The sequence below is a fragment of the Sander lucioperca genome, chromosome 11, assembly GCF_008315115.2.
Source record: "Sander lucioperca isolate FBNREF2018 chromosome 11, SLUC_FBN_1.2, whole genome shotgun sequence".
NCBI lineage: Eukaryota > Metazoa > Chordata > Actinopteri > Perciformes > Percidae > Sander > Sander lucioperca.
Genome location: NC_050183.1, coordinates 28,049,770 through 28,069,764, shown reverse-complemented (window position 1 = coordinate 28,069,764; position 19,995 = coordinate 28,049,770). Strand labels below are relative to the sequence as shown.

General features: G+C 41.3%; 2 protein-coding genes and 1 long non-coding RNA gene across 4 annotated transcripts; all 3 read right to left on the bottom strand.

Annotated features, from left to right (window-relative positions):
- Positions 1-1,071: 1,071 nt before the first annotated feature.
- LOC116058915 lies at positions 1,072-1,994 on the bottom strand. Its single transcript, XR_004107148.1, has 3 exons — positions 1,856-1,994; positions 1,463-1,549; positions 1,072-1,291 (listed from the first exon to the last, which is right to left on the bottom strand). It is a non-coding gene; the product is annotated as an uncharacterized LOC116058915 (long non-coding RNA).
- A 114-nt stretch (positions 1,995-2,108) lies between these two features.
- LOC116058913 (lon protease homolog, mitochondrial-like) lies at positions 2,109-4,440 on the bottom strand. Its single transcript, XM_031311874.1, has 4 exons — positions 4,356-4,440; positions 3,380-3,499; positions 3,122-3,287; positions 2,109-2,184 (listed from the first exon to the last, which is right to left on the bottom strand). Exons 1-4 carry the CDS (start codon positions 4,424-4,426, stop codon positions 2,167-2,169), a joined length of 375 nt encoding a protein of 124 aa, XP_031167734.1. The 5' UTR covers positions 4,427-4,440; the 3' UTR covers positions 2,109-2,166.
- Positions 4,441-9,473: 5,033 nt separating this feature from the next.
- LOC116058846 (nicotinamide riboside kinase 2-like) lies at positions 9,474-10,504 on the bottom strand. Of its 2 annotated transcripts, XM_031311773.2 has the most exons (4): positions 10,299-10,502; positions 10,137-10,208; positions 9,868-9,974; positions 9,475-9,724 (listed from the first exon to the last, which is right to left on the bottom strand). In XM_031311773.2, the coding sequence occupies exons 1-4, from the start codon at positions 10,328-10,330 to the stop codon at positions 9,639-9,641; spliced, it is 297 nt and encodes a 98-aa protein (XP_031167633.1). In that variant the 5' UTR covers positions 10,331-10,502; the 3' UTR covers positions 9,475-9,638. The 2 variants fall into 2 exon arrangements, with proteins under 2 accessions (XP_035863446.1, XP_031167633.1); XM_036007553.1 differs by having other exon boundaries at positions 9,474-9,724; positions 10,137-10,504.
- Between the last annotated feature and the right edge of the window lie 9,491 nt (positions 10,505-19,995).

Sequence of the window (19,995 nt, the reverse complement as noted above, 5' to 3'; positions counted from 1 at the left end):
CATAGTGTCAAAAGATTCAAACAGGTCCTGTTGAAACAGTGTTTGTGCCTGCATTGTGGTCGGCCAGTAGCCACTCATTACAAAGTCAGTCAAATTAGGAGTCCACTGACTCCCACAGTGGCTGCACGTTTCTTGTGGCACATGAAGATCATAACGCCCTAAAAGCAGTAAAAACATAAAATAAAAGTGAAAACGCAAAAGTAATATTTAAGTATAAGTATATATATATAAATAAATAAATATAAATATATATAAATAACACACACACACACACACACACACACACACACACACACCATTTATGCAAACCAAAATGACAGGTCTACCAGCAGACAGAGCGAAGTCCGAGTTACCACAGCAAACTCTGGGTGGGGAGGTGACAGGCAACAAGCATGCTGCAGGGACAAGCAAGGATCATAATATTATCTGTAAGAACATCTGCATCACAAGACAGTATTATAGATAACAAATTGGACTGACATAGATGTAAACGGCAACTTCACTGGTTGGCAACAACTGCGACGCTGTAGTTCTAGTTCAGACTCATAATATGTAGTAAAGACTTTAAAGGAATTTAACAACATGTATTAAGTGTATTTCTTGGAACACTTAAAGTTATCACTATATTGCCATGTCATTAGTTCATTTTATCCTATTAAAAACATTTGTGAGAAATTTTGTCATAATTAACAAATGAATTCTCGGCCAAAAACGGGTTTGTGAGGTCACAGTGACCTTTACCTCGGAGCACCAAAATCTTATTAGTTCATCCTTGAGTCCAAGTGGATGTTTGTGCCAAATTTTCAAGTTGTTCCTGAGATACAGCATTGAAAAGAATGGGACGTACGAACGGACAACATAAAAACATCATGTCTCTGCTCGCTCAGAGGCACAAAGAGAAACATTTTACCTTGTTCACAGATGCTGTGCGTTCCATCCGTAAGGGTCACTGACTCAGATGGTGGAATGTACTTGTAAAACCCATCAACAATGGTTTGCCTGTTATGAAGTACGTGCTGCCTATGGATAGTACGGTCACATTCTACACAAAACCACTCCACAGGCATACAATCACGGCAACAGATGACTGCTTTTTCTGACTGGCAGTGACTACAACATCTGTCTGTGGTGCTCTTGGCTGCCAGAAGGCTGTCAAGATTTTGCTGCCTTGACTGTTGCCAGCGTTGCTGGACTTCCCTCTGCCTTTTGCTCCAAATTGATATTGGTGTCTGTTGGCAATCAAGATTGCTTTCCTCCTGTAAAATTTCCTCCAGCCTCTGTAAAGTGAAGTCTTCAAAAATAAAGAAAAAGATTGTTATGGTGGCAGTTAGGAGTATAAGAGTGCATTACAGTCTCAGTAGGAAACTGTTACTTGTCAAATCATAAACTTGAGTAAAAAGTGAGTAATACTCGAAATTTACCAAAAAAAAACCAAAACAAATCCACTGTAATATGAAATTACCAGCATGCAGGTACTTGTTAGACATTGAAGTGCTAGAAGAGGGAATTTCATTGCTGGAAGAGGGATCTTCAGTAGCAGCATAAGCACCTGGTTAGAAACAAAAAACAACAACATAAATAACAATTGAGCCCTTTAATTGTTAAAATATTCAGTGATGCTTTTAATTTATCACATTAAAACCTTAACACGCTCTACCAAGAAGAAATAAAATAAGAGCAGAGTTGGTAGAACGCACATTACTTTTATTGAATTATTGTCATTATGTCTCTCTACGCCTTTGTTAAAAAAGTAGCCTATTATTATAAAGTGGTACAAAATAAAGTATAGCCCAATGTTATTTAAAGCCAGGTTTAATATAAAGATTGACATACTTTTATAAAACAAGACACTTACCAGCAGATGATACCTTTTTCTTCCTTTTCTTCCTAGTTAACCTTTGTCCATCCAGGTCCCTTTTCCACCAATTGACCCTGCGTTGCTCTGTTACTGCCACATCAGGCACTGCCACATCCCCCTGTGACTGCTGGTTTTCTCTCTGTACAAAGAGTTAGTATAATTAAAGACTCAAGAGGATGTGAAACTTGCTGATTACTCTGGTCATCTGAAATTGTACAATATTGTAGATGTAAACATCACTTGCCTGCAACTCTTCAACAAATGCATCACCAAATTGAAGCAAAGCTTCTAGTTTGGGGTCAGACCTTTCAGACGTCATCCTGAAGCTGTCAAGTGTAAGGTCAAACATTTCAAAGGTTAATTTGTTTGTTAAGTTGGGATGACAAATGCATTACAATCAAAAACGACAAATGCCACAGTCATTTGCATAAATGAACACAACCACCACTGCCTTTTCTATAAACCTCATAGCCGGTTTAAAATTAAAGCTGCCTAAACTGTACATATATTTTTGCCTGTTAGCATTCATGCCATGAGTAACTTACATGGTAATTTACTGCAGCTGTCACCCAGAAAACTGACCCAACTGAGTCAAGCCAAACTAGCGCCAATAGAGCTAGTAGGCTTGTTCGAGATAAACTGCGCCTCGTCTGTAAAGTGGACGAGAGCAGGCGGCAGCAGCTGGGGGGTTCTGACAAAAACTTGCTGTCAAGTCGGACAGTTTCCAGCCGATTCCAGCAGCCAGGCTGAACAGGAAGTCATAGCAACACTAAGCAGTTGACATCAGTGGACCTGGTTCTTTTCCTGGGGATCTCCGGTGGGTTAGGGTTCCTGTTCTGCCTAAGAACTGTGTTGCATTTCCAGTGTTTGAATAAATATAGTTAAGCAGTATCAGTGTGTGCTGACTCACTACCAGCCCAGAAAAGGAGAATAACGACCAGACAGCCTAGAAGAAGGTGTGAGTGTTGCTTGGCCGTATGAACGGGGTGTGTGTGTGTGTGTGTGTGTGTGTGTGTGTGTGTGTGTGTTTATTTGTCTGAGAGCGATATAGACCTTTTCAACGGAATGCCATTGCTAGGCACCAGCCTGGCCCCTTGTTAACTTCCAGTCAGTTGATGTCATTCACATACACTGCAACAGGAAATTTACTTGGGGCCATTTAGAGTGCTTGTGTTTACATTTGTACGTGTGTGCGTGTGCTGCACGTCTGCATGTGTGTGTGTGTGTGTGTGTTTGCAATGGTCTATATGACATGTAACACACCTTGTCCTCCAGCTGCTCCGTCACTGACCCCGGCTGGTCCTTGCGGCTGCGTTTGGCTTTGCGTCTCTGTGGCGGTTTGTGTTGGGACTCGGACTCCGACTCAGACCACGAGGGGGACGTCGCTGCCTCCTCAGGCTCCACCTCCAGCTGTCTGGTGATCCGGATCCTGAGAGAGCAGAGAACACAGAGCAGAGGTAACAGCAGGCCGCAGGGCGGCACGGACAGCAGCGTCTTCTTCTTTCTCTCGGTGTCTCTAACCTGCGGTGTCCCATGACGATCATCCTCAGCTTGTCCCCCAGGTCCTGCTTCTCATGGATCTGGACAAAGGTCCCTGTAGAGTAGACGGCATCCAGAGACTCCACCACGTCGGACTCATTACTGCAGGAGACAGGGACGGCAGGCAGCAGGTCACTTCCAGATGACTGCACGCATATATATCGGCAAATACACGTGACGGCTGACAGAGTTTAAACTCATCCATCCACATTCTGTTGTGTGTAGACCCACGTCAAGGGAAAAATAAGACCTCTAATCAGTCCCTCCAGAAAAACGTGATTATGCGATCACATAATTCAATGCATAATCAGCCAAAGTCCACATATTTATGTAGGGGCTGCATTTTTTTCAAATACGCCGCACTTTCGCCGCATAAATTGCTGATTTCCGCGCAAAATATGCAGGGCTTGCATGACTTCATAATCCCCGTATTTTTGTTGAAAAAAAGTCACACATATCTTAGCAGAAAGTTGAAAAATGTTGAGTTTACTTCACACAAGAGCAGCCATTTTCCCCTGTTGCCATGGGAACGTTATGAAGTGACATAATTACGCAACGTGAACGTCATCGAAAAGCTGCACACACCGCGATGAAGCCCTGATGAAACCGCAGTTTTTGCAAGTTCCTGCAATTTCATCGCATAAAATTGCATAAATATCCCGCATATTCCATCGCATTTTTTAAGAAAACGTGCCACATAATCAAGGATTTCTGCCCGCAACAATCACAAAAAAACTTGCATTTTTCTGGAAGGACTGTCTAATAAAGCCCCACCAATCTCAGTGACAATTACATTCATTTCCTGAAGCTGTTTCAAAATAAAAGTCTCCCATTGGCACACCGGTGGAAGGCTTTTAATGTGAAGCAGCAGTAGCAACAACAACCAACGTTGGAGTTTGTGTTCCATGCAGTGAAGGAGAGCATGCAGTGTTAGACCTCAGGCATGGAAACCACTCACTTATCATCTCTCTTCAGGAAGACTCCGGCGTACGGCTGAGCCAGACGAACCTTCCTCCTCAACAGCTCCATCAGCGCTTTGTTCTTCACCTGACAGGAACAAAGAAAGACACAATGAGCTCTGCTCTTTGTCCTGAAATATCACATTCACCCTGCTAGAAAATGTCCCGGAATCATTCCTTCCCTGCAAGGGCTCTCCAAAAAGGAAGGAGAAATAGAAATAGAGTTTTGTACACTTCACCAATCGGCTATCAGTGCAGCAGAGGATGTGGGGACAGATGTTACACATCTGTAGAGGCTTCTAGAACAGTCCAGATTAAAAGACAATGGGTATGTTACCTAATACACAGCTATATTTTATCTGCTGTCAGTTTCCATATTTACGGAAACTCTGTCCAGAGACGTCCAGAGACACAGAGGACAACATGTGTTAGAGCAGCTCTAGCGCTAATGCAGCTCCACAGTGTCTCTAAAGGGACAGTAGTGCCTCTCAGAGTGTCCAAAGGGACAGTAGTGTTTCTCACTGTCTCTTAAGAGTGTCCAAAGGGACAGTAGTGTCTCTCAGAGTGTTTCTAAAAGGACAGTAATGTCTCTCAGAGTGTCTCTAAAGGGACAGTAATGTCTCTCAGTGTCCAAAGGGACAGTAGTGTCTCTCACTGTCTCTCAGAGTGTCCAAAGGGACAGTAGTGTCTCTCAGAGTGTCTCTAAAAGAAAAGTAGTGTCTCTCAGAGTGTCTCTAAAGGGACAGTAATGTCTCTCAGAGAGTCCAAATGGACAGTAGTGTCTCTCAGTGTCTCTAAAAGGACAGTAGCGTCTCTCAGAGTGTCTCTAAAGAGACAGCAGTGTCTCTCTAAAGGGACACTAGTGTATCTTAGTGTCTAAAGAGACAACACAGTGTTGCTGTGTGATTGCATCATCCCGTGTCCTTCATCACTGCGGTCAAGCCAGCCTCCACCTCGAAATAAGCGGTCAAACTAGCCGCCCCTATATTTCGCGGTGCGCGTATACACTTGCTATTACGGTGAGACCGTCAGAACTAAAAACAGGGAATTTTCCAACGAAGGCAATTTCCCATTCATTTATTCTGTCTGCCTGTCTATCTGTCTGCCTTCCTGTCAGAAAGAAAGAAAGAAAGAATGAAAGATTTTAGCACACCTCACAACCTGTTGTTTTCCAAAATAAGAGCCCCCCCAAAAAAAACTCTGACTGTTGTTTGTGCATATGCACCAAACAAGAGTTCGGAGTATTCAGCCTTCTTGGAGACGTTGAGTGGAGTCCTATATGGGGCTCCAGTGGGGGACTCCATAGTTCTGCTGGGGGACTTCAACGCGCACGTGGGCAATGATGGAGACACATGGAGAGGCGTGATTGGGCCTCCCTGATCTAAACCAGAGTGGTTGTTTGTTGTTGGACTTCTGTGCTAGTCATGGATTGTCTATAACAAACACCATGTTTGAACATAGGGATGCTCATAAGTGTACTTGGTACCAGAGCACCCTAGGCCAAAGGTCAATGATCGATTTTATAATCGTTTCATCTGATCTGAGGCCGTATGTTTTGGACACACGGGTGAAGAGAGGGGCAGAGCTGTCAACCGATCACCATCTGGTGGTGAGTTGGGTCAGAGGGTGGGGGAAGACTCTGGACAGACCTGGTAAGCCCAAACGGGTAGTGCGGGTAAATTGGGAACGTCTGGAGGAGGCCCCTGTCCGACAGACTTTCAACTCACACCTCCGGTGGAGCTTTTCGTGCATCCCTGTGGAGGCTGGGGGCATTGAACCCGAGTGGACAATGTTCAAAGTTTCCATTGCTGAAGCTGCCGCGAGGAGCTGTGGTCTTAGGGTCTTAGGTGCCTCAAGGGGCGGTAACCCACGAACACCGTGGTGGACACCGGTGGTCAGGGAAGCCGTCCGACTGAAGAAGGAGTCTTTCCGGGATATGTTATCCCAGAGGACTCCGGAGGCAGTGGCAAGGTACCGAAGGGCCCGAAGGGCTGCAGCCTCTGCCGTGAAAGAGGCAAAGCAGCGGGTGTGGGAGGAGTTCGGAGAAGACATGGAGAAGGACTTTCGGTCGTCACCAAGGTGCTTCTGGAAAACCGTTCGCCACCTCAGGAGGGGGAAGCGGGGAACCATCCAAGCTGTGTACAGTATGGATGGGACGCTGTCGACCTCAACTGAGGAGGTAATAGGGCGGTGGAAGGAGCACTTTGAGGAACTCCTAAATCCGACTAATACGCCCTCTATGGTAGAGGCAGAGCTGGAGGATGATGGGGGATTGTCGTCAATTTCCCTGGTGGAAGTTGCTGAGGTAGTTAAACAACTCCACAGTGGCAAAGCCCCAGGGATTGATGAGATCCGTCCAGAAATGCTTAAAGCTCTGGGTGTGGAGGGGTTGTCTTGGTTGACACGCCTCTTCAACATTGCGTGGAAGTCGGGGACGGTGCCTAAGGAGTGGCAGACCGGGGTGGTGGTTCACCTTTTCAAAAATGGGGACCAGAGGGTGTGTGCCAATTACAGGGGTATCACACTTCTCAGCCTCCCCGGTAAAGTCTACTCCAAGGTGCTGGAAAGGAGGGTTCGGTCGATAGTCGAACCTCAGGTTGAAGAGGAACAATGCGGATTCCGTCCTGGTCGTGGAACAACGGACCAGATCTTTACTCTTGCAAGGATCCTGGAGGGAGCCTGGGAGTATGCCCAACCGGTCTACATGTGTTTTGTGGATCTGGAGAAGGCGTATGACCGGGTCCCCCAGGAGATACTGTGGGAGGTGCTGCGGGAGTATGGGGTGAGGGGGTCCCTTCTCAGGGCCATCCAATCTCTGTACGACCAAAGCGAGAGCTGTGTCCGGGTTCTCGGCAGTAAGTCGGACTTGTTTCAGGTGAGGGTTGGCCTCCCCCAGGGCTGCGCTTTGTCACCAATCCTGTTTGTAGTATTTATGGACAGGATATCGAGGCGTAGTCGGGGTGGAGAGGGGTTGCAGTTCGGTGAGCTGGGGATCTCATCGCTGCTTTTTGCAGATGATGTGGTCCTGATGGCATCATCGGCCTGTGACCTTCAGCACTCACTGGATCGGTTCGCAGCCGAGTGTGAAGCGGCTGGGATGAGGATCAGCACCTCTAAATCGGAGGCCATGGTTCTCAGCAGGAAACCGATGGAGTGCCTTCTCCAGGTAGGGAATGAGTCCTTACCCCAAGTGAAGGAGTTCAAGTACCTTGGGGTCTTGTTCGCGAGTGAGGGGACAATGGAGCGGGAGATTGGTGCACAGCTGGACACATCATGGAGATAATACCTGTCAGAGACTGGAAGTTGCCTTTGCCAAATATCCTCTTCTTCTCTGGTGTTTTGGTGGACATGATGATCTTGTCCACAACTCTCCAGTTGTCCAAAGTGTTCACAAGCCCCGCAGCCTCAGCCATCATCAGCTCAGCTGCACACAAAGCAGTAAAGTGAGAGATTCTCCAGCAGCAGTGGCAGCAAAAACGGTCCTGTCCTGTTAGTAGTGTCCTGAGGAGTGTCCCGGGACAGTCAGACACTGTCCTGTGACTCCCATAAGGAGACACTCCTCAGGACAGGAGTTTTTGCTGCCCCCACACAGACAGACAGACAGACAGACACACACACACACACACACACACACACACACACACACACACACACACAGGAGGGGCAGCCATGAATGAATCCTCCTCAGTGTTGTCACGTTGCCTCCGGAAGTTCTCCTTCTGGTGTCATCGGGACTGCAGTAAACCAAATAGTAACTTTGTACTTGTCATGCTGCAGGTGCAGAGAGCCACCAGGGGAACTGTTTACGTTTTCTACTTCTTCTTCTTGCTCTCTGTCGGATCACAAACCAACCTGTGGAGCGCATACTGCCCCCTGCTGTAGCAATACGTGAACTGTCTAAATGAAGTTTCCACTTAATAAATATAAGTTGGAGTTTGAGTTAGGTATTTATGCTGAAAAAGACAACATGCTATCTTACTAATAGCATTTTGTGCTATCGTGTTTTGAGCTTCGGTCATAACCCTGGGATAGTTTGTCCCGAGTAACGTCTTCCAGGCAGCGTTTCCTTCCAGGCTGTGTACTAAACCCATAAAGTCTATGACTGAACCACAGCTGTCTTTACTAACAACACTTTTTTAAAGGTACAAGTGGTTAAATGTATGCATTTGACAATAGTTAGTATTTGTGTTTGTTACGTTAATCGTACTATAGTGGGACTTTTTACCCAGTTTGGTAGGAAGAAACTGCCTGACAGGCTAAATACAGGGGTGACTACCACTGTTCTGACGATCTATGCTGCCTTGTTGAAAAATGCCAATATGGTCCCGTAGCGCAAATCCACAGTAGAGTCTAGTCGCGCTGCCCTATCGAAATGTGCCTCCTTATGTGTTCCCATTTCCAATCGTGCAGGCATGCTGAATCCCATAGAGGTATAACTATAACAGTATTGACATCTTATTTGAGAATATTTTGATACTCCATTATATCTTTATTGAATATTTCGGCGGTAGCGTATTCTGAAAATATACCCTATCAAATATTGCTCCCCCAACAGAATCATTATATATTGCACCACTACTCACTCCATGTGCACTGTCAGGACATAAGGAGCATATTTTGATATCACATTTATTGCAGGATGGGTCATTGAAACCATGAAAACATGAAACCAGTCTGGTCTATACTGTAGTTGATGTTGATAAAACAGTAACATGAAGACTTTGCCAAAATGAATGTTTTGGGGTGAGAAATTACAATAATATTGGTAAAACGGAAATACATTAGCCACAGTCATCACACCTGATTTTGTTGGGTGAGAGGTTAATAAGTCAATACACAAAATGATGATCGTGATGTAGATTGGCAGGAAGTAGTCCTCACCTTTGCCTTTATTTATTTATTCTGGCTGCTTAGACGTGTGGACAGACTTGTAGCCAATAGCGTGGTGCCAGTCCCGATTGATGATGACGAAAGCAACCAGCAGCTTGGGATTAGAGGAGGTCAGAGTGTATAAAACCACTTGTATCTGCTCCTGTACCAACGCTTTTTGTATTATTATTATTATTATTATTATTATTATTATTATTATTATTATTATTATTGTACAAAAAGGGTGTCTATACATTTTAAGTAAATTTGTTTTTTTCAAAAGCAGAATATTTTTAGCAGCAGAAATAAGACTGAATGAGTCAGCCCTCAAATGTGGAAAATATTTCAAACTAGGATATACACGCAGACACCCCTAAATGTAATTTCTGTCAAATTGGAAACGGTCTTCTTACCTATAATCGATTGAGCAGATTGTTCTGAATGTCCTCATAAACTTGGTTGTAGATCTCATCTTTGGACTTCAACCCATCCAGGCACTCTGCAACACATACAAAGTTTATCACTTAATAAGGTGTTTAAAATCTGTCCTAAAAAACTGTTGGAATAATAGAATAGATTACACTAAAATTCCCAAAGCATTAGCTAATATAAATAAATAAAAAAACACAAGCTGCAACATACCAATATTCAAGCCGCTGCTCTCCATTTCTCTCCTGTGCTTCAGGGACATTGGCCACACATGGCCATCAAACAGGCCGGGAGGGTCGGGAACAGTGTACTGTCTTGTACTGAAGATAATAACACACTGTTAGAAAATGTGCTCTTGCCATAATAGGAATATGGGGAGAAATCAGCTGAAGTCAATGACTACAAAAAGGGTAAATGTGAGAATGTATATATTAAAAAAATAAAGGGTAAACATTAACAATACAAGTTTTGTGTCCACTCACCTTCTCCTTCTCTTGCACTCCTCATAGGAAACCGTGATGTAATAGCTCTTGTCAAAAACTTCCAGCAGGGGCCTAGAGAGGAGATGAACAAGGCCATCAATGATGATACACGTTTTCAACCAAACTAGTGAAAAAGGAGCATAGTTATGCAACTGCTTATACCGTCTCTTATCTATATACTGTATCTGCAGCATGCTTGACAGTCACTCGTAGTACACCGAGTACCGAGACTACACAGCAGTCAGCTTTAAGAACAACTCAGGGAGTCTCTTTCTGCTGAAACCCTTATCTTTAACTGCAGGACCTGCTCGATGGGGTCTGTGTACATGTACCAATGTAAGCTTGCAAAAGTATCACGTGACACCAAAGCCAAGCTTCCAATCTTTGTTGTCATGAATTTCTCATGAATTTAAAAATACATGATTTTCCACAGAATAAATTGTACAATAAGCAAATAGTGCTAACTACTACGGCCGGGTGGTATAACGATATATCGTCAAAATGATAAAAAAGACTATCGTGTATATGTTGCTACATCCTTTTTATTGCAATGTCACAAAACCAGCAGTGTAACTGCGTTTGGACGACGCTTTACACATTCAGATTGGGTCTGTAACAATTATTACATAATTGGCTATGTGGGTGGTCTCTCACAGTGTAAACACTTAAGATCTTTCAGCCAGTGACACTCCTCTGTCCCTAACTCCTTGACACACTATTTAAAACGTCCAATGTGACGGACACCATAAATGAACACTGGCTTTAGTTTCCATCAAAGTTGCTTATTAGCTTAAAGATACAAGTAGAGGCCTGTTTGTTTCCCAGATATAACCTGGAAATGTAATGGGTAGAGTGAAGAAAAAGTCACTACTTAAGAAGAATTGTACCATTTCAGAAGGAAATATTTTACTTTATACTTTGCTGCATTTTGACAGCCATGGTTACTTTGTGGATTAAGATTTTAATACAAAACATCCGATCAGTTTGTAAAATAAATGTTGAATGGTAAATGGACTGCCTCTGTGTTGAGCTTCAGTCATGCTCAAGGACACTTTGACAAGAAGACAGGAGGAGCCGGGGGTCCAAATACTAAACTTGCAAATAATGGAAAACCTGCCCTATGTGATGTAGTATATGACCATTCTATAACTTTCTATAAACTTTGCTTAAATGTTGGTTATAAGGGAGTCCTATGAACTTTACTTTACACTTACTGAGAACATCTGGAAACTGTTAACATGAGCAGAGGTTCCCCCAAGACAGAAGAGACCTTTTTTGGAGTTGTGCCAGATAACAGGCTTGGATTGGCCAGTTCATATACTCACACATACACCCTCCCACTTTAGGTCATACAATGCATAGGATATATACGTGGCTCACACAAAGGAAAGGCAGAACGACTTTTGGAAGAATTTGGGTTGGTCGTTCTCCAAGCTTCCTGCAGGAGTTTGTAAAATTGATGCTGAATCTTTGCTTGTAATAAACCTTTTTATAATCAAGATCAGTGTCGGCGGATTCCTCTTCATACAGCATCACAGCACTACTATTTAAAACACCACAATTTGGCGACGAGGATGGGATCGGTTGCATCTCCCAGGTCATCGTTTCATCATGGGCACTCAGGGACTGACTCCCGCTTCACTGGTCAACTATAAGTTGAGCTTTCTCACTATTTGGGCGCTGGTCAGTTCATGTGTGGCTCTGTGTGTGCGATGAGGGATTGCACCGTGTCGAATCTGTGTGTATTTTGTGTAGTGATTGCTGTGTGATGGGGTTCCGTTATAAATTATTTGTGTTAAAATTAACGCAGACAGGGGAAGTGTGAGTTAACATATGAGAAATAAGAGGAAAACAAAAGCTAGAGAAACAGAGGAAAAGGAATATGAGACAAACAAAGCAAATGCTTTAAGGAAGCTAGAGAAACAGAGGAAAAGGAATATGAGACAAATGAAGCAAAGGCTTAAGGAAGTTAGAGAAACAGAGGAAAAGGAACTTTAAGTGAAGAAATGGAGAAAAGGGAGAAAAAGAGACTCTTTTTAGGAATTACATGCATGAATAATGTCGACTTCTGTGTGTATGAGAGAGAGTGTGTGTGAACAGCAGTGTGTGTGTGTGAACAAGGGTGTTTCTGCTGTGTGTGATAGGCTGTGCATGCGTGATAAGGATATCCTATATTAGATATATATGAAATATTCTGTTCATTATGGCTAAAAATATGAGTCTCTTTTTGAAGAGAACGTTTTCTAAAGTGTTAAAATATATGAGCCTTCTTTGGGAGGACTTTTGTTTAATAATCTTATGAGTCTTCTTTGAAGGAGAACGTTTTCAAAAACATATAAAAACTTATGAGCCCCTTTGGAGGACGTGAAAATAGATTAGGCTAACCTATAGTATAAATAAGAAGCTTCAAATTAGTATTTGTGTTTTATGTTTTGTGTTGGTTTGTTTTGTCCTGTGTCATTGTTGTTTTAATGTGGTCTGTTGAAGGGAAAAATGGAGAGACAATAAGTCTGTCTGTTGAGAGAATTTGTAAGAATCATTAAGTTTTCTTTGAGATTGTTTAAACTGCTTTATGATAGCATATTGCTATTTGCATTATCTGCTGCTTTGAAACTACTAAGATTAAGAAATTCTATGTTGAAGTAAGCTGAGTGATTCTTAGTTATTCTTTTGGTTGAGTGTGAGCCTAGGTTCCTTAACTCCAGTGGAGTTCCTCTCACTGTGGAATCACACTGCTGACTGATCTGCGCATGTCTAGGAATTTTAGGAATTCAAGTTTTCACAGAAAGTTTAGGCCACTCCTTACTGCACTAAAGGCAGAGACGGAGCGGCTAAAGGAAAAGGGGGATTAAATGTAGCTTAGTAAAACATTAAAGTGGCTGTTGCTTGACTATGAAACTATGCGATTAAGATCCATTAAATTTATAAATGAGAGTTATGTTGATAAAAAAGAGAGAGAAAATGTCATAAACACCTAGAGAAATGGCATTAGAATTTGAAATGTCCTTCTAATTAGGAAGCCTTAATTATGCTTGCTTCTGTAGCATGAAAAGAAAATTTGGGAGAAAGATTTGAGGATAAAAGTGGGATAATAAGTCTCAGGCCTGAAAGAAAAAGGAAAAAAGAGAGATTAATAGCTGGCATAGGTGATTTGCTGGAACTCAAATCAGTGATTGATCACCCTGGATTAAGAAAAGTCCAGCCTCTATACCTCTATTGAAAGTAAGAGATGAGAGGACTGATTGATGGGCTTCAGGATTGTCACCGCTGCCATTTTAAAATGTTGGACCACTTGTTTTGAGTGGCGAGGCATCTAAAATGATTTTACTTTGAATAAAACAATTCAAAATTTTATAATTCAATAAGGTTTTTGATTTTGCTTATGTTCTCCACTGTCACATGTGGTTATGTCATTGCACCAAGGAAATGAGTGACATTTGTGAAGGTGGAAAACAGAATGAATGAATCTGATTCCTGTGAAGAAACAGCGAGTAATTCAATCCTAATGAAACAGACAGAGTTAATAATGGGTAACCATTGTTACAAAAGATGGTCAGGAAAGCTGAGAGAAGATGTTAAGTGTATGCTGTAGAAAGGGAAAAGAAAGTTGTATGGGATAATGGAAAAAAGGCATGACTTTAAGAGAAAGTTAAGAGTACAATAAGGTACTAAGGTGGTTAAAGACAGAAAGAGAGTGTTGTGAAAGTGACAGAAAGATAAAGAAAGAGATAAATGTCCTTTTGAATTAGGATACTGGAGTTCTAATAATATATTATAAACTAATATTGTTGTTACAGAGACAACTGTAGCATTGGGGTTATAATCTACAGGAGGGTAAACGTTTAGATGAAAATAGTAAAAACTGCTATACCACAAGCACCAAAAACTTAGGAAAAAGAGATAAATTATGTAATTTTCAGGAATGACTAATGGTAATTTCCAAGACAAATTGCTTTTGGATATTACTGTAATCTAATATCATAAGAAATGAATTAGGATTTGTGTAGAACAAACATATGTTTATGGAATATGATGTTTTATTGTTGTTAGACTGTTCAACAAATATATAGGTCTATAAGTCCAGTTGAACTGATTAGCTGTTTAAATGCTTAGTTAGTTGACAGTACTGTTGGGATCATTTCTAGTTTCAGAAATGTGAGGATTTTTCTACATTGTTACTTTTAGTATTTGAAGTACATATTTTATGATACTTTTCTTACTTAGGTAATATTTTTGTAGCAACATTTTGAATCAATGATGTCATAGGTTAGAAGCAAGAAAACTAAAATGAGTATCCAACAAATGTGCATCCAGACAACATTTTGATTGAACCATTGGGACAAGAAGAAAATCCGAAAGCTTATGTGTCAAGAGCTTATCAAGTGTGGAGAAATATTACAGGAAATGATCCAGATGTGAGCCAACTGGAACAGTCAATTTTGCGAACCAAACTGCAGGAGGGGCTGCCCCTACCAGTAAGGAGTAAACTAGCAGAGGTGATTGGACTTGGAAGCATGGCAAAAGGTGCTTACACAGATCAAATAGCCCATCAAGTGAAGCTATATAGAAATGAGCAGAAAGAACAAGACCAAGAAACTCCCAGAACACTCAATCAAATACAACTGGTGGAGAATAAGAGGAAGAAGAAGAAGCAGGTTTTGGTTGTGCAGAATCAATGCCCACCAAATCAACATTCACCGCCACAACTTCAGCCGAGCCACGTCCAACCGCAGTTGCCCCAACCACCATTCGTGGTTCCAGTTGTTTTATATCCACATCCAGTTTTTGGACAGATACAGAACTGGAGAGGAAGAGGACGAGGAAGCTTAGGCAGAGGAAGAGGAAGAAGATTTGATTCATACTTTATGCAATCTCCACAAGCGTGTTTCAATTGTGGACAGGATGGACACTTTGCCCGTGATTGTAATAGACCAAGAGGTAATTTCAGAGGAAACTACAGAGGAGATTACAGGGTCCAGTCAAGGCCATATGGAGGACTGGTGAACCCATACAGGAGTCTGGAACCAAGATTCTAGAGATGCCCAGAAGATCTGAAAGGGGGTGTCAGCTGGTGTCATCAGGACCAGAAAGAGATCCAACAATTGAGGACAAGGACAGTCACAAGTTGATACAGATCTGCACAGATGAGCGTCTGACCAGAGAAAGAGGGAGGAGTGAGAGAGATCGGATTTGCTCTGACGCATCGACGCACCAACACATAAAAAGGAGGTAATGCACCGACAAACACACAATTTGAAAATACAATTACTCTAAAGAAGTAATTAATAGTAGTAAAGTAATTTTTGCTTTTAAAATAGAGTTACTCCTATGTGAACACACCTATGTGAAGGGTTAAGCCATACATCTAAATTAAACAACTTGGTATGAAAACTTTACATTTTGTCAGTACTGGTGAAATCTATTCTGTTAAATTTGGAATGATTTTCCTGTGACAGCTTCTAACAAGACTAGTGACAAATATGCTACTTTGGTTGCTGTGTCAGGAAATGTTAAAAGAACATTTCACTGTTTTATTTTTGTGCTCTAATGACATTTAGTTTACAACTTTTGAAGATGTTTCTATTATTTGAGTGTTGCCCAGATAATTTATTGGGAAGTAATCTCATGTATGAATTTGAATTGGATTGATGTAAAGTTGTTACAAACAGCAGATTGAGAGTGCTGCTCTCAGAATTTGGTTAAAAGTAAGCTTAGAACAATTGTGTAACTAAAAGTATAATAGGGATGCATAGAGAATGCATAAAAACATTAGCAGTGATAATGTGAGAAAAGATAAGACAACTCCCAATCATAGATATAGTCTACTCAAATTAAAAGTTTGTTTGCATTGGTTTATTTGTTGTTTATAGTGTACCAGTCATCTGTTCATGATTTCTCTCTAAGATTTGCGAATGGAAATCAGTTATTATAGCCCAATGATTGATCAGCATCTTTTGTTATTTATACAGAGGTTTAGAAATCTGATTTGAATTTCACTATTCTGCATAAGTTGCAGTGGTGTTACTTAAGGCTGTAGAGTTAAAGGGTAAAAACCAAATAATAATAACTTACAAAAACTCCAGAGTGAAGCTCTGTAGTTTATTGAATTTTGATAGTGATTACAATTTAATGGAATGGAACGATTATTCTGCATATTACATTAGCAAGCAGACTTGGTTTGTCTTGTGTCTAATTTAAACAGGAATGTCACATAGATGAGGTTGACAGAGTTGGACATGAGGAGATTTATTACACCCACTATCTGGTAACCAAACAGTGAAGAGAGACTTTTGTGTGGTACTTTGTAAAAAGCAAGTAATTACATGCTATAAAATGATTGGCTCTTAAAATAAATTTGGTCTTCTCTAATCCCCACTTGACTACACCAAGACGTGTTAAAAAGGGATGTTTATAATTTGTTTGATTTAATTTGTTGAAGGTGTGATTGATGCATCAGGATAAGAGTTATTTTTTTTTCAGAAATGATAACTTTTGTTGCTGACTATCAATGGTCGGCAAAGAGGGAATTAGACATGTCATTTAAAATGAGGGTTTGGTTTAATTTTTTGTTTTTTTACTGTAGCGAAGGGTCGACCTGCCTGAATTTGGACATTGTTTTGATTTTATTTCATTTTCTGAGGTTTTCACATGTATTTGCTTAAACCATAATTCTACATAAATTGATAAAGATTTATTCTCTAATTGATCTGGAGTATCAAGGTGGTCGCCTAGGCAGAGGGACCGTGGGAGAATTTTCCTATCTTGATTGATTGATGGTTACTTGAAAAGACAGCTGCCAGATGGGTTTTTCGCTCTCACACTCCAATGATTTCATTTTGTTACATTCTATAAGTTTGTTTACACCTCTAAAGTTATATTATAAGGAACATGTTATAATGAGAAATGTTATTCCTACTCTTTTTGTTTTTCGAGACTTTATTAAGTCTCGAAGGGGGGAAATATGTAGTATATGACCATTCTATAACTTTCTATAAACTTTGCTTAAATGTTTGTTATAAGGGAGTCCTATGAACTTTACTTTACACTTACTGAGAACATCTGGAAACTGTTAACATGAGCAGAGGTTCCCCCAAGACAGAAGAGACCTTTTTTGGAGTTGTGCCAGATAACAGGCTTGGATTGGCCAGTTCATATACTCACACATACACCCTCCCACTTTAGGTCATACAATGCATAGGATATATACGTGGCTCACACAAAGGAAAGGCAGAACGACTTTTGGAAGAATTTGGGTTGGTCGTTCTCCAAGCTTCCTGCAGGAGTTTGTAAAATTGATGCTGAATCTTTGCTTGTAATAAACCTTTTTATAATCAAGATCAGTGTCGGCGGATTCCTCTTCATACAGCATCACAGCACTACTATTTAAGACACCACAGTGATAAGTAATTTGATTCAGTATTATAGATTAAATCTTCCAACAGTATATAGAAACGTTTTGCATGGCTCTGTTATTTCATCACTTATTGTTTAATGATGTATGATACAACAGTGATAGTCATTTCGCCGCCCCAATCAGTACTTTTGACACGGAAAGTACTTTGTGTTTTTCTTTACTTGTAATTGAGTATTTGTACTCAGATAATTTGCTTCAGTAAAATAAGCAATGCAACAATGTTAAAGTATTCTGTTGCAACTTAAAATCCTGCATTCAAATTCATACTTCAGTAAAAGCACACAAGTATACATAACTGGTTTTGTACATAAGATGTCAAATTAAGATAAACACAGTGAAGTAATAACATACAGTAGCCTACATGACCTAACGGGGCGGCTGTGGCGCAGGTGGTAGCGGTCGTCGATTGGAAGGTTGGTGGTTCGATCCGAACCCCTACAGTCACATGTCGAAGTATCCTTGGACAAGACACTGAACCCCAAACTGCTTCCGATGCTGCGCCATCGATGTGTCAATGTGCGGGAATGTTTATCTGATGAGTAGGTGGCACCTTGTATGGCAGCCGCTGCCTCCCACCAGTATGGCGTCAGGATTATGTCATATCTCACGAGCGTGATAAAACATGTTCACAAGCAACCTATATTGTTTCTACATGTTTACAATCTATCACACTGAGTGAATTTGTCCATGTAGATAATAAACCTCAGTGTCCTATGACGCAGATTGAGTTCGTGAAAAAGCTTCTAGAATGAATAGCTGTGGATGTGCGGAGGGGCCCATAGAGAATGTCTTTCTACAGGGCCCAGAATTTTGTGCTATGCCCCTGTGTGCTTTAACAGCCATCACACATACTGCTGTAATTCTTAGCACCAGCCCAGGCCAGTGTGGTTTACTCCACGTCCTCCTGCTACAGCGTCACAACAATCACCATGTCCCTCCATTTCCACGAAACACACACATGACAGATTATACGTACCCACAGCTTATGTTATGCTTATGTCATGCTTATGAATGGGTGTTACCGTTAATAGGTGTCAATAAAAGGAAGGGGAACATTTGCTAGTTATAAATGCAATGCTTTTCCAAATTGACAGGAACGTCATGTTAACTGCTGCTCACTGCTGCTTCACAGTAGAGTTTAAACAACTGGGACTCAAAATGAGCCAAATCCCCTCTCTTTTCTGATGATTTTAAAGTCCAAATGACCCTTTGTTCCTCTAATGAAAGAAACATTGGTTGTCAATGTACTTTGGGAATGATGAGCTGCAGAATACATGCACCTGACCTTTTCTTTAGTTAGCTGTGGTATGATGAGCTGTTCACACTAACTCTGTGACAGGATAAGGTATTCCCTCAGTCAGGTCAATTTTTTTGCCCAATATCACAAATTGGCCTCAGATGGCTTTACACTGTACAGCATACAAGACTCTCTGTCCTTTGAACTATCCCAAAAAAAAAACATTGAACGGGGATAAATTGTAGAAACTTCAGGGTGAGCAACTGAGGAGGGATCCCTCTCCGAGGACAGACATACATGCAACAGAGTTGTGTGTACAGAACAGACCAGCATAATGAAATGACGGTAGCTTCCTCAGGGGAAATGAGAAATTAATTATAGCCTATTTATATGTAGAAACATATGGGCACGCGCCTCGGGCTTCATGTGCTGTAAATTTAGTGCTAACAGCCTAAATCTCGTGGTTAGTCTATGACAGGGTTCACCAACCTTTTAGAAACTGAGAGCTACTTCATGGGTACTGAGTCATACGAAGGGCTACCAGTTTGATACACTCTTCTGAAATAACATATTTGCTCAGTTTGCCTTTAGTTATATACGATTATTAATGATTAATGATAGTCATATATGTGAAGACACTGATCACGTTAATGATTTCTCATTATTAATAATTATCAACAATGACTTAACAAGGTGGGAAACAGATAATATCAATATTCAATTTTTATTTCAACATTTTTAGAACAGGCCTGAGGGCTACTCATGTGGTCCTTGGGGGCTACCTGGTGCCCGCGGGCACTGTGTTGGTGACCCCTGGTCTATGACCTACTCAGGCATCTTACTTTTACAGTGTTGAAAAAAAAACCAAGACAAAAATAGATATGTAACAGAGCCTTTCCTGTTTCTAAAATAGATGCAAGCAAAATTGGCTCAGCCTGGATGTAGTGTCATATGGATTGTTTATACAGTATATTGTAGTTCAGGTATTTAGGTAATGACATTAAAATCAATTAAATGTCTATCAATTAAATGTCTTGCCAGTTGGATCTTGTTTACCATGACCAGTTGAAACTGAGCTACATGAAATCCAATGGCCCACCTTCTTAATCATTAGTCAACCTCTTGGGGGGCCCAAGCCCCAGGGTTAGGGGACCACTACTCTTGATCCCTGGTGAGAATCAAATACCCGTACCCAAGTACTAATTAAT